At 42.9% G+C, this 14,193-nt stretch overlaps 1 protein-coding gene across 1 annotated transcript; it reads left to right on the top strand.

The window, feature by feature from the left end:
* Positions 1-7,027: 7,027 nt before the first annotated feature.
* On the top strand, positions 7,028-13,689 carry lace (serine palmitoyltransferase long chain base subunit). Its single transcript, XM_002052129.4, has 4 exons — positions 7,028-7,409; positions 11,284-12,402; positions 12,462-12,724; positions 12,782-13,689. Exons 1-4 carry the CDS (start codon positions 7,143-7,145, stop codon positions 12,996-12,998), a joined length of 1,866 nt encoding a protein of 621 aa, XP_002052165.1. The 5' UTR covers positions 7,028-7,142; the 3' UTR covers positions 12,999-13,689.
* Positions 13,690-14,193: the final 504 nt, after the last annotated feature.

Raw genomic sequence — 14,193 nt, 5'->3', positions numbered from 1 at the left:
CGCTCATTGATGGCATTCCATTAAAAAATATGAAATTAGACTTTAAATTTGGCAAAGACAAAGGCAAAGGTCAAAGGTGCAGCCAGCCACTGGCCAAGCAGCCGGCCAGTTGGTGGAACAAGCGATCTCCCCCTTAGCCCCGCCTGGTTGCCACCAGCCTGGCCGCCTGCCTGCCTCGCTGCCTGGGTGCCACAAGCAGCCGCCAACATGTGGCCAACAAAAACGGGCTTTTGCTTTTGCTGTTGTTGTTGGGTGGGTGGGCGCATTGGTCCACTCCTCGCTCCAGACGATTGCTGCACGTTTTGCTCATTTTACTAACGTGATAATAAAGTGCAAATAATATGCCTCAGTTGCAGTTGCAGTTGCAGCCAAAGACAATTGTTGCACCAACTTGGCCGCTGATCAGCGCGCTGCGATAGCTACACGGCTGTTGCAAGCTTTCCGCAATCGATGCAACCGAACAGCAACAAAAGCAGGGAATTATCGCTGATGGAAATGCACCTGACGCTTGATTTGTTGCTGTTGTTGCAGTTGTTGCAATTGTTGCCGCTGTTGCTGGCATTTGCACGACTTTTCGGACCACTCTGCAACTGTAGCTGGGGCGTTGGTTCGCCGTTCTAACGCACTTGGCCCCAACTCACACACACACACACACACACACACTTGTACACAATTCCATTTGGGGCCAGGCCAACTCTCTGTGGCCGCTGGCATTTGAGCGATCCGCGCGGCAAACACAATTCGCAGCCTCGTTATGTGCCAATTACTTGGCAAACAATTTTTACCTTTAGCCCCAAGTTCAAATTTTAAAATCAAAAGCAGCAGCGAGGCAAGTGGAGGCGGCGGCAGCAAACCTGGTCCGGGTAATTGGTCTGCCTGGGCAGGTTTTCCCATGGGTAACCTGTTGCGACCGACTTCCACTTGAGCCCCAGAGCCTCAACAACGGTAATCACTCACTCAAACAGCAGATGCTCTATCTCACTCCCTCCCTCTATCATTCTCTCTCTCTCTCTATTTAGCTGCATCTCTGTTACTCTGTGCCATCTTGGCAAGGTGTTAGAGCTTTGCCACAGCATTCGCATAGGTACACGAACTTCAAATCAAAGCCAAGTTAAGTGCTAGTTGCGGCTGTCTTTTTGCGATTACCAAACGCCTCACCAACCCATCCCTGTTCTCCCTTCTCCTATACAAAGTGTTAGCTGTCCGAAAACTATAAAAGGGCTCCAGACTTGCAGATTTGCATTTGGCGTTTTTGGTATGCGACCAAATTATAGAGAGAACCGCCAACTAACCAAGGCTCTGGCCTGGGCCACATGAATGCGCGGTCATAGATCGCTGGGGCTTCATTCAGCTTGGCAGCCGTATAGCCTTGGCAGCAGCTTCCATAGGTCAACCTGATTGCTCCAGTCGGTCGCTGGATCTGCTGCAGCGGGGGTCGCCCGATCAAAGCCACAGACAACTTAATTGACCTTCTGCCGCTGTGCAACATGTGGAATGTGATTTATGCCCCAGACTACGAGTTGATCGTAACGCGAAACATGTCTGCTTTATGCGGAATATCGCGCTTGATTAGACGTCAAATAATTGAATTTAAGTTAAGAAATTGATCAGCTCTTGGGCAGATCAGCAAAGAGAGCTCAATGTGGGTTATCTCCATCTGCTAGGATTCTATATCAGTTTTTAAAGATTTTATCGTTTTTTAAAACCACGCAACCTTTACTAATTTTTGGCGTAGTCAATGATACTTATTCATATTAAGTATACATTTTTTATTTAGATTATAATAACCTATATTTGATGGACCCAAAATCGATCAACTCTCATTAAAAGCCGAATTGAGCATCGCCAAGAAAACTACAACATAATTAATAAAATTCTCTTGGTTCATTTTGGATTTGAACTGAAATGCGATCCCATTCATGGGTAGAGCTCGTTTTACGATTTCATAGAATCAAAGACCAACTGCCCCCATAGTACAACATGGAGGCAAGGAGCGCATTTGGTGGCAAATCAATGTTGCAGATGCAGCTATTCGAGTGGAGTCGACTCTGGACTGTGGACTGTCAGATGGCTGCCGCCCACAAATTAGCTGGCCAATAAAATTGGCAATTAGCTAAACATTTGTACGCACTGCGAATGCTTTGTTGTTGTTGCTGTTGTTGTTGTTGCTGATGTTGCTGATGTTGCTGATGTTGCAGTTGCAGTTGCTGTTGATGGCCAAAACGTGAGCGAGGCGTGAGCCATAAATACGATTGCAAATGGCAGCAATTAACGCCGCGTTTGCGTCCGAATGCGAACCCGAACCCGAAACCGATCTATGGGGAGAAATACATTTAGTCCAGCTCCTTAAGCCCCCTTCCCCCTCCCGCCGCTATACAGATTCGCAGTTCAGCGGCCGTTTTCATTAACATAAAAAGCCAATTTCAATAACATTTTTCCCAACTGCAACATGAGGCGCAACAGCAGCAACAACAGCAGCCAGCAATATGTTGCTGGCAACACAGCAACAGTTGCAACAAATTTGTTGATGCCCCTCGACTGCTGCTGCTGTTGTTGTTGTTGCTGCTGCTGTTGTTGGGCTTTTAGCTAGAATATCGTTTATTGAAACATTAATTGCCCTTGTGAAAATCACTTTCGAATAGTTCAACAACTTTTCTGGCGGCAGCTGCCTGCTGCTGCTGCTGCTTCTGTTGTTGTTGTTGTTGTTGTTGGTGTCCACATTTGCATTTTCTCCCGCCCGTGTTGCTGAGACACTTGTTTAACTTTTTTGCTGTTGCTCTCCGTTGGGGTCGTCGCCCATTGCTCAGTTTGCTTCCTTTTGCCACTTCGATAATTGAAATTTGATGTTTTTGCGCCTAGCTGTGGGTGCATGTGTGTGTAATTTGTGAGCTTTAGCATTTGTTTAGTTAGTATCGAAATGTATAACTGATCATTTATGTAATCAACAAAACTATGAATAATATGAATAATAATTGTTTGAATAACAAACAATATCAATATGTAATACATGAGAATCAACATTTATAACCAACTTCCGAAATAGATATGTCTACCACTTTCATATTCCCATTGTCTGGGATTTAATATTTGTCGGAAGTGCTCGACTAGGAAATACCTTAAGGCCAGAGCTGAGCTGCCCTTACAAGCATTCATTCAGGACATAAAAAAGTCAAATGTGGCAAAATAAGACTGAGAAGCTATTTTCAAAAAAATGCACGGAATCTAAAGTTTTTTGACAGAAATCTCTCGGACGAGTCCTTGTCCGTGATGACCCAACCAGACTTGGCGAAACATTATCTAAGCCAACTGAGTTGTCATAATAATGTACATATGTAATTTTAATCGAATACAATCAACAATAAGAAAGAGGTTAAAATATCGCTGATATTTAATCTTTTTGGACAGTAGAAGGAGCTACATTTAATGCTTTATTTCTCTAGTTCCTATAGTCTCTGAGATGGACGTGTTCATACATAGTTTAAATGAAATTATATTCTATATGGAACGTGAGCATAAGAAGACGTTTCGATACAATTTAAAGAGTTGGATGCATAGTCAACATTAATGGGCTGGGCTAGAGTTGAAGGGAATGATCCGTAATTGTTTATGCAGTCACTGGCTCGTTCCAGTTCACAGCTCAATCACATGTTGTACAGCAGTTGTAACACCTACAGTGGAACTGACTTCAGATACACAAAACGATTGACAGCCAAAACTGTCAACGCATTTGAAAATCAGTTGACTGAGTGCCAGGCCACGCCCCGCTGTTAGAGGTTGTTATTGTTGTTGTTGTTGCTGTTGTTGCTGTTGTTGCTGTTGTTGTCGCCGCCGGTGGCAATGGCGACCGACACTTGGCCCCCAGCCACAAGTCGCATAATGAAAATGTCAACTACGCTGCCTGCCTGGCGCAAAGTCCACTTGGAGAGCCAGGCGAGCCAGGCAGGCAAATAAATAAAATAGACAATCTGGCTGGCACCGACGTATGCATACCCTGCCAAAATTGTCACCTCATCAAATTAGAACGAAAAACATTCTTTGAGCACAAACTTAATATATAAACTATTTAAATTTATAATAATTATGATATTTATATTAGGTTTAATTATAGGAATTGAACATTTTTTTCTATGAACCCAGACTTAAGTTCAAATCAAGGTTCACCACATACTTTATACTTATTTATCAACAATTGAATGTTGCATAAATTAAATCTATTCTACTCATATTTTTATTCATCAGCATTTTCTTTTTTAAATAAAATAAGGTTCGATTGTTGCTCTGCTTCGGTTTGAGGTTTGGTTCGTAGTACTTTCGCGCTTTAAGCTTGAACCGTCACGAGAGACCTTAAGGAGTTACCAGCTGGACGGAAAGAAGTATATGGCCCAAAGCTAGAGTATAGATAAAAGAGACAGAAGTTCAGTGCGCCGTTGCAGCAACTGTAACGCAAATATCACGCGTGATTCATCGGCGACAACAACAGCAACAACAGCAACAACAATGGCTGCAGAAAACACCCACACACGCACACACATATGCAAATGTTGCTGCTGTTTTGTTGTTGTTGTTGCTGCTGCTGCCGTTAGCTGTTGCTGTTGCCGTTAGACGAGGCTCATTTCAGCGCGTTTTTATGCTTGTTAGAGCAACGCCCGCGTCGGTTTCAAATTGGGTGGGGACTGCGCTGGGCGAGAGAGAGAGAGAGAGACAGAGAGAGAGAGAGAGAGAGAGGTAGAGGGCGGAGAGCGGCGTGTCGGAAAACTGTAGGTCTGCACTTTTCTTATTTATTAAGCGCACAAAGTCGTAATTATGCAAAGCGACAAGAGTTTATGGGCCAGCAATTGTTGCTGCTGCTGCTCACTGATGAGTTGCTGTTGTTGTTGTTGCTGTTGTTGTTGTTGTTGTTGCTGCTGTTGTTGTTGCGACACACTGCGACACTTTTAATGCCTGTGTCGCTTACACAATTCTTGAAGTTTAATTGCCAAAATGAAAAACCAACAATACAAGCCGAAACAAAACAAATCGAATGTACTTGAACCGTGGGCAATCGATGTAATCGATATCGAAAAGTGCAAAAATGAAAGAAAAAACAAAAAAAAGAATTGCAACGACAACAACACAAATTTTGGCATTCAATTCGTTGACAATAAGAGTCGCGAATAAGTCGCTGATTTTGTCGTTTGGTGTCTGCGATAAGCCAGATTCAGAATCTTTGCCAGCTATTGGCCAACTCTCGGCTCGTGTTGCCCTCAATTCAAGGGTACATCAGCTTTGCGAAGTAATTTGCAATCAGCCTATATGGATTTGCCAATTTCACCCAAGTGGAAAAAGTGTGAAACAAGCTGAATGCTCTTCAATATAATTGATATTTGTAAATAAATCGGAGGTTGATCGAATCGATCGAATCGAAGTTTCCTACAATTATTTCCACCAATATTCCACTGTCGAGAGTGGAATGTCAGGCAATCAGTCAGTCAGTCAGTCAGGTTAAACAGTTATACGTATATATAGATTAGGATAGAGTATGCCAGCTGCGGCTGGGGCTTTATTGTTCCTCTAGCTTTTTAGGGTGCCGCCGTCGCTGCCACGCTCTGCAAGCCAACGTGACCCGCTTTCTGGGCCCACAGCAAAGGGCTAGGGCTGACAGTAGCAGCAGCAGCAGCAGCAGAGGCCAGCAGCAGTGTCAGAGGCAGAGGGTTAGCGGGGCAGCGGAGATGGCGACGACGACAATTTGGCAATCATTTGCATATCGATGTAATGATCATTGGGTCTCAAGAGGGAACGTGTTGGCATTTTGCATAGGCTGCCGCTGCCGCTGCCTACATAATAAGCGCAGATTGTTAGATTTATCGCGCGGCGAAGAGATATTTCAGCTTAATTACAATTGAATTGCACGTGGAATCGCTTGTTGATTGTTTTTACCGTCTTTCGTTGACGTATTCTCTGGGCTTTGTTGTTGTTGTTGCTGTTGCGATTGCTGTTGTTGTTCTTATTTTCGTCATCTTGTTTACTTTAACAAATTCGACGCATAATTTTCCCAAGCGAATGTTGAGTTCAATGTTTTTGTGTTTTCCAAATGTATTTTGTCTACAAAATCCTTGAAGTAAGTCAATAGTCTCTGATTGCCATATACCCATTCTCCCCCTGCACACCCCGAGCTCCAACTCATTTACAAATTGTTCAAATTCTTCCGCAAAATAAACAAAAAAAAAAAAAAAAAATTAAGAAAAATGGAAAAAAGTTTCGTTTTCTTTTGCTTGAATTTACCGATCCGTCAGACGCGTCTTATTATTCCTACAGGCTATAGGCCTATTGCCAAAGTCAACGCACTTTGCGGGGGCCTCATGAATTTTACTACAATTGCCGCTTTACGCACTTTTTCGAGCTGCTGGCGCTACGTATTGAACGTAGAATCAATATTCGATTCGATTCATTAACGTTTGCTGATTCATACGCAAATTTATTCGAGTGCCGACTAATATAATGCTGTGCGGCTGCAAACTATTGATAAGTATTTTTTTTTTTCTTAAAAAAATGATTCTATCAGTAATTTTGATGTACGTCCTAAAAATATGTGATAAAAAAAAAAGATTTTCAAAATTTCAGAAAATTGATCTGATGTTGCATAAGCATCTTGCTAGTGCACTGCTTGTCTCAATACTGCTTCCTGTACTGCATTGAGCAGCCCAACTTCTTGTTGGCCTGCTTGCTTTAATGTTGCCAAACTAAAGTTAGCGCGTTGCCAACTACATAGTTGCTCTCGAAATTTCAGTTCCCGTTCACCCAGTTCGGTTCCAGCAAAATAGCAGAGTCAGTTTCTGATATTCGAACAAAACAGATCGCTTTAAAAATTGTAAGTTAGCTGAAATGAAAGTTAATTATAATGTACACATTGAGTAGGCTGCCCGTGTTCGATAGCCAACAGCCGCTTGCAATAGGGCAGCACGAAAATTCGATATCAGCTGTGCGAAACTCACCACACGCCCTATCATATCTCACAGGGTGTCGCCTATTCGCTTCTTAATACAAATACTCAGTCTCCATTTAATACTTTTTGTTGGAACGCGCTGGCGGACGGTTTGGAGCCATCCGAGTTCGCTGTGTCGGTGTAAAAAGAAATTGCCATTTAAATTCGCATATTAGCAGCAATGGGCAACGTGGACGACGACAGCGCCACCTTCGAGCAGAGCTATGACTGCGCCAATAACCGCAATGAAAAGGTCTCCACTCCAATAAGCAATGGACACATTCCAAGTCACGCGTTTGTACAGCAGAAGGTGGAGGGGCAGCTCAGCGAGCCGGAGCTGGTCGAGGAGGAGCAGAACGAGGAGCAGTTGCTGCTGAACAAACACCTCAAGTTCTCGGCACCGGCCTACACCGAAATCCGCACGCGTTCCGGAGGCCTTAAATTCAAGGTGAGCTGAGAGTGAAAGAAAGAAAAAAAAAACCACAACTAACAGAAAGGCGAGGCAATTTCGAATATGTTTTTGCTTTTGCCTCTGTTTCTGCTTCTTGTTCTACTCGTGCCGGCGCTTCATTGATTTTGTGTGTGTGTGTGTGCGTGTGTGTATAAGAGTAAACGTATGAATAAGCGGGCGCGCGTGTGAAGAGAACGGCGCGCCAAAAAAGAGTAAAACATGTGTGCATTTGTTAGGCCAAGAGAAGGGTGGAGATGGCTGCAAGAAGCGCCTTTTTGCATTGGCGTCATTTCTGGGTCAGCTGCCAGCTGTTGCCCCCGTTTACTCGCTCTCCCCTCCCTCTCTCTCTCTCACTCTCTCTTTCTCGCCCGCTCTCTTCGGGTCGTTTGTTTTGGGCAGCTGAAACGCCGATTCTTTGCATCTATTTCTGGCTGCCCCAGCAACTGGAGCATGTGTCCTGGCGTGTGTCCAGCAGTTGGCCACTTTGCGACCTTTGACATGCTCGTGTATGGCCACTGCGCCCAACTTGGCTCGTTCCGCCCATGGGCTGTGGCTATCGCCATTCCGCATGCTTATCAGCTAACACTCGTAGAGCACACAAGAATTTTACGTAAAGCTTTCGAAAAAAATGCGCTGACGGCTGCCATTGGGCGTTGTGGGGGTGATTCATGTGCCGTCTGATGTTTTATTTTTTTTTTTTTTTTGGGCCCGGAATCTGTTAAATTTGGCTGATTAGGTTTTAAGTTTTCATTTCGACCATATAGAAGAAGAGCGCGACTTGCAAGTGACGCATTGTCGGGCCTTACCCGGAAAACAAGACATATTTAGTATTTCCTGACTTTGAACTATAAATCTATATCAAATAAATGCAAATCCAGCTAGCTGCTTTAATCATTTAGTATGTACTAAATGCATCAAGAACCCTCTACGCCTTTATTCAGAATCAAATTCCTAACCACATCGGAGTTGCAAGCGGCGCTACGTGTCCGGACTTCAGCGGAATTTCAATCAATTTTAGCTGGGCATAAAATTTAAACGGAAAGCTCTGCAAGCGGGCAGCTCCCTCAGTCGGATGTGGCTAAGTTTTGTTTCCCCATTTTCGATTGACCGTATTCTTCCTAGACCAAACATACTTTCTTATGGAAGTGTTCCTAACGACTACAACAATCGACAATATATTCTTGAAACCAATTTATTTACAACTCATTTTTAGACAATATGTAAATAGGTAATTCAGGAATATTGAGTTTCCAGTAAAAGCTACTACTATACTATTATATTATACTTATTTTGTAGGAAGCTGAATTTATTTGATTTATCTACCCGGGACAGGGAATGCGTATATTCTCATAGTCTCTTTTCTACAGATTGAGTAAAGATTTACACAAATTAAAGGAAAGTAATTCCCACATCTGATTATAGAAGCAAAGACTATTCTGTTGCCGAGAAACACTTGCCTTAAGTTTAGGGTATTCTTTCAGTTTTTATCCCAGTCTATGAAATATTATAATAGTTTATATGAACTTGAGTTGTATCCGATTGCCTGCAAGAATTGCAACTTAATATAATTAGTTGCTACACTCCAATTTTCTGCAATTGAATTCAATAATACACTCAAATTGCTCAGTTTCTGAGTTCAGCCGAACTTAAAACTAATAAGTGGAATAATAATCTAGTTAAAAAATAAAGATATAGTTCACGTTACAATCTGGCCCCGTGCCTGGCTGGGCTGTGTATTTTTTTATCAGATGGTTCCGATTTTCAACATTTACCACCCGTTCAATGCGAAAAGCATTCATTATCTATGTTAGTTCGTTGTATTTGAGCTTTACAAGCGCTATTTTCTATGTGATTATTTATTTATTTAGCTGGGCTTCAGTTTAGTCTATTGCACAACTGAAGTGCATACGAGAACTACTTATATTATAGAGTATATAACTAATTTAGGTACGCTTTTTGGAAATTGCAATTGCGTGTGTTATTTCGCATAAGAAACAAATTTTGCAAACCAGCCAAATGATAATAAACACGACATATTCTCGCCGTCGCCATGTTATTGTTATACAATTGAGTTATGGCTAGTTATATCAATTTATATGCACACATATACACTTTATATAGAAGCTATTATAAAGCTAACCATAACAAAATCCGAGCAGCGGCTTGTTTAATCAGCTCCTTTCCACAGCTGCCAGCCGGGCAACACACGGCTGTTCCCAAGGGCCTTCGAATATCGACATCAGATCGTATCCATTTATTCTCTTCAAATTGGTATACCCTGATAAATGTGCACATGCAGTAGCTGGCATCTCTGAAAGCTCCTGTACCCGGATACCCGAAATGTCCGTTTATACGAATAATTGAATTATATAGACTCTTCTAGGACTCTGCAAAGCGAAGTAAATCAAGAGTGCATTAACCAAAATGTGGGCATAGGGTAAACGAATGCCTGTGACTGGGCACAGGGCATCTGCAAGTCGGACACTTGTGAGCAGGGCAGCTCTGGTTCGTTGTAAAATAACTTCACGCACTGCTCAAACTGTGTGCCATGTTGTGCAATGCTCTACATAGTTATGCCCATATATACATACTTTTATGTATATACAACCTGCATATAGATATATGAAGAGTGTTTTTATGGCTTCCATATAGTTTGTGGTCAGGGCAGAGCCCTCTAAATGACATCGCTGCACGGTGTGAGCGAGCGAGAGGCCGAGCTGAACGCAGTTTTTGTATTCTGGTAGTTAAATGTTAATTGGCTGATTGACGACACAACAACAACAACAACAACTAAAATATATATCAGTCCGAGATGTACTAAATATGCGACTGATACTGTGAAATGATTTTTGAGCTGCAGGTCATGAGTTGATTGCTGAAAGGTCTCTCAAAAGCTTGCCAGCGATTCGCGGCGAATAGAGACCTCAAGTGTTATCTTTTTGGGCTCTCATCTATCGCGTGATATGAATAGCTTTTGATATTCTATTTATGCTCATCATCGAATTGCTCGTTATCTTCTGATTTTATTAGCCGGCCGGTAAATAGATATATACGAAATCTTATTTCGACAAACAGTGACGAATGCTATTTATAAAATTTAAAATTTATGTTTATGAAACAATCCAAATTCACAGAACTGGAATGTAATATTACAATGTAATATTTTATATATTCCTCCTATTCACTGACTTGATAGAACGCAGTAAATGCTGCAAATCCCTTAAATAACAGGATATCTTCTAGAGATAGCCTCAGGTACTATATTTGTGACATTTGTCAACAGCATCTAATATATATATAAAAATATATATATTTATCTGAAATGTAAACTTGCATTATTCGCTTAGGGACGCAAGTTGTACACCAAACATCAATTCAATTGAAAAACTCGCAGGTGAACAAAAATTGTGGTTAAAGCCTGTCGGAAATTGATATCGATTCCCGGATGGATCGAACAATTTATCAATATTATGACAATTAATCGTGTTTATTTTGAAAACCAACTTGTTGTTCGGGGAATAACAGTTGAGTATACAATTGGAAATTATTGGAAAAAAATCGGACACCATTTTCATCGACTGTGTGCTTTCGCTCGCCTCCGACAAATATTAGGAAAAAGGATCTTACAGAATACTACGTTTGAATTATTCAAAAGAGTGCGCTGCTTCTGGGAATCATGTGTAGAATACCAATTAAACGCCGGCCGTGGATTATGGAGTCTCTCGCACCTGTTCTTTGCTGGTTGCGATTACTTTGGCGCTGATAACGAGCTGTCAATTTGCATTGTGATAACAGGCATTCGGTTCTAATATAAATGTGTTCAGCCATCAATCATACGTAACTCCCATCTAATCTGTATCTAACGCCGCAGGGCACCAGCGAAGGCAGCTACCATCCGGCCAAGCAGCTGGAGGCCAATGGGCATGCGACAAAGTCCGGCAGTAAGTGCGAGAAGTTCAAGCCAAGTCAAGCGGACGGTGTCTTGTCGGCGGAGCAGGAACACTACCAGAAGACGTCCTTTGAGGATGTGCCGCTGCACACGGCCTGCCTGACCTATTTGGGCTTCTATCTGCTGATGATACTCGGCTACATAAACCAGCTGCTGTTCGTGCCCAAGGTGGCCACGGAGAAGGGGCGCGAGGGCTATGTGGCCCTCTACGATGCCTTTGAGAGCTTCTATTCGCGCTACGTGTACCGTCGTGTGCGCGACTGTTGGAATCGACCCATCTGCAGTGTGCCAGGCGACGAGCTGGTGCTGAAGGATCGCGTAACGGACGACTATGGCTGGAGCTTTAGATTTACAGGGACCGAGACACGTTGCCTGAATCTCGGCTCCTATAACTATCTCGGCTTTGCCGCCGCCACAGGAGCCTGCGCAGATGACTCGGAGCAGCGTGCTCGCCAGAAGGGTCTGGCCTATTGCAGCCCTCGCAGCGAGCTGGGCAACACGCAACTGCACATCGATCTGGAGCGACTGACAGCCCGTTACTGTGGCGTCGAGGATGCGATTGTCTTTGGCATGGGCTTTGCAACGAACGCACTGAACTTGCCCTCGCTACTGGGCCCCAACTGTCTGGTTGTGAGCGATGAGAAGAATCATGCCTCCATTATTCTGGGCCTGCGTCTGTCGGGAGCCACAACGCGCGTATTTAAGCACAACAGCATGCGGGATCTGGAGCGTGTGCTGCGCAATGGCGTCTGCTATGGCAATCCGAAAAACGGCGGCAAGCCCTGGAACAAGATCATGATCCTAGTCGAAGGCATCTTCAGCATGGAGGGCTCCCTAGTGCGCCTGCCCGAGATTATTGCCCTAAAGAAGAAGTACAAGGCGTATCTGTATCTGGATGAGGCCCACAGCATTGGCTCCATGGGTCCGACGGGACGTGGCGTTGTCGAGTACTTCGGTGCCGACCCCAAGGATGTGGACATTCTGATGGGCACCTTTACCAAAAGTTTCGGCAGCGCTGGTGGCTACATAGCAGGCTCCAAGGTGATCATAAATACGCAATAATTCCCTGGCATCGCATTTAATTCCCATTGCTTTCGCAGAAACTGATTGACTTCCTGCGCACAAACAGCCACGCCCATTGCTATGCCAGCTCCATCTCGCCGCCCATTGTACAGCAGATCTACACCTCGATGAGCATCATAATGGGCGAGGATGGCACCGATACCGGCCGCAACAAGGTACAGCAGCTGGCCAGAAACACGCGCTATTTCCGCAGGCGCTTGGCACAAATGGGCGTCATTACCTATGGCCATGAGGATTCGCCGGTGGTGCCCATGTTGGTCTATCTCTTCTCAAAGATTGGGTAAATGTGATTCTGCCTTGCCTGCCAACTTTGTTAATATTGTGCTCCTTCACTTAGTGCTGTCATACGCACGCTCACCACGCGTCATATTGCCGTAGTGGGCGCTGGCTTCCCGGCCACGCCTATCATGGAGGGTCGCATACGCTTCTGTTTGTCGGCTGCGCACACCAAGGAACAGCTTGACTATGCCCTCGACGTCATCGACGATGTGAGCGAGAACTTGGGTCTAAAGTATTCCCGCAAACCGCGCGATCCCAAGATCATTGAGTACTAGACTCTAAGCACACACATGCACCACACAACACACACATTTAGTACTTTAAGTAGAAAGTTGTCCTCAGTTATTGGAACCAGCCCAAGGCACAAACTGTATTCGGCACAGAACGAGTTTCAGCCGCCAGACTCGAGTCGTTGATATGGTGAAGCTATTTACAATGGACATGTTGTTGTGGCTTAACTTTTGACTAATCCCCAAGGGACTCTGCCTAAAACACTAAAAAGAAATCGATGAAACAGCACTACAACAACATGCATAGCTTTATTATGATGAAAATAATAATAATAATAACAATAATTAATAACTATTGTATATTTAGCATTTAACTCTTCATAGTTGTTATGGTATTTCGTAATATTTCCGATGTCTTCAGCTGCTGCACATATTTTCTTCTCTTTTAAGTAGTAAGGAAGTGAAAAATGTATTATGATCATCAAGTTTTTCAGTTATACAAATGCGTATACTCTATAAGCTAGCCAGATTCCGCAGCTGCTCCAACATCGCGCACCTCGCCTTAAAAGATTCAAAATGCCAAGCCAAACCAAATGGAAATATTCAAATGCAACCAGTTAACATAAAAACTTAAAAGGCGTGGCAGTTCCAGAAATATAAGCATTACTTCTATGTTTGTGTATATGTATTAAACATTTTATTTTTCTAATAATAATAAATATTATGAAAACTTCCAGCTTAACAACGTGATGTGATAAAAGCATTCAATTTCTGAAGGTGTTATGCGATTTTCTGCAAGTGCTTTTAGAATACGCAAAACACTCAGAATTGATTGAACTTTACAAAACCGTTGAAATAAATATGATAGTTCATTTTTTTAATTCATTAGTCTCCGTATTAAAAACATTTTTGTTAAATCACAGCTAGTCTTATATATTTGACAAGTAACCAAAGTTATCCCAAATTATTTTAGCCAAGAATCATTAGGTTTTTTCAATCAAAATGAAAATCAAATTTCAAAGCTGTTTTTATTGCATTAAAAATCCAATTCGGGTGCAAGCAGTGAACCGGAAAGCACCATGCAAAGCAGTTCATGAATATGTTGCAAGCAGTATACCCTAAAATGTGTATTGATGTATTGACAATAGTTTAAATAGATATGATGTTGTTTCTATACCCTGTAACTGAATATTTGATCTCAATAACGCTTTAAGTGTGAAATTAAGAAAAATACCCAAGA

The sequence above is a fragment of the Drosophila virilis genome, chromosome 4 (genome assembly GCF_030788295.1).
Source record: "Drosophila virilis strain 15010-1051.87 chromosome 4, Dvir_AGI_RSII-ME, whole genome shotgun sequence".
Taxonomy (NCBI): Eukaryota; Metazoa; Arthropoda; class Insecta; order Diptera; family Drosophilidae; genus Drosophila; species Drosophila virilis.
This window is presented reverse-complemented; position numbering and strand designations above follow the sequence as displayed.

Excerpts from the sequence above, each read along its gene's own strand:
- lace (XM_002052129.4), top strand. The coding sequence starts at position 7,143 with ATGGGCAACGTGGACGACGACAGCGCCACCTTCGAGCAGAGCTATGAC. Across the intron at positions 7,410-11,283 it reads CCGGAGGCCTTAAATTCAAG|GGCACCAGCGAAGGCAGCTA; the intron begins GTGAGCTGAGAG and ends CTAACGCCGCAG. Across the intron at positions 12,725-12,781 it reads TATCTCTTCTCAAAGATTGG|TGCTGTCATACGCACGCTCA; the intron begins GTAAATGTGATT and ends TCCTTCACTTAG.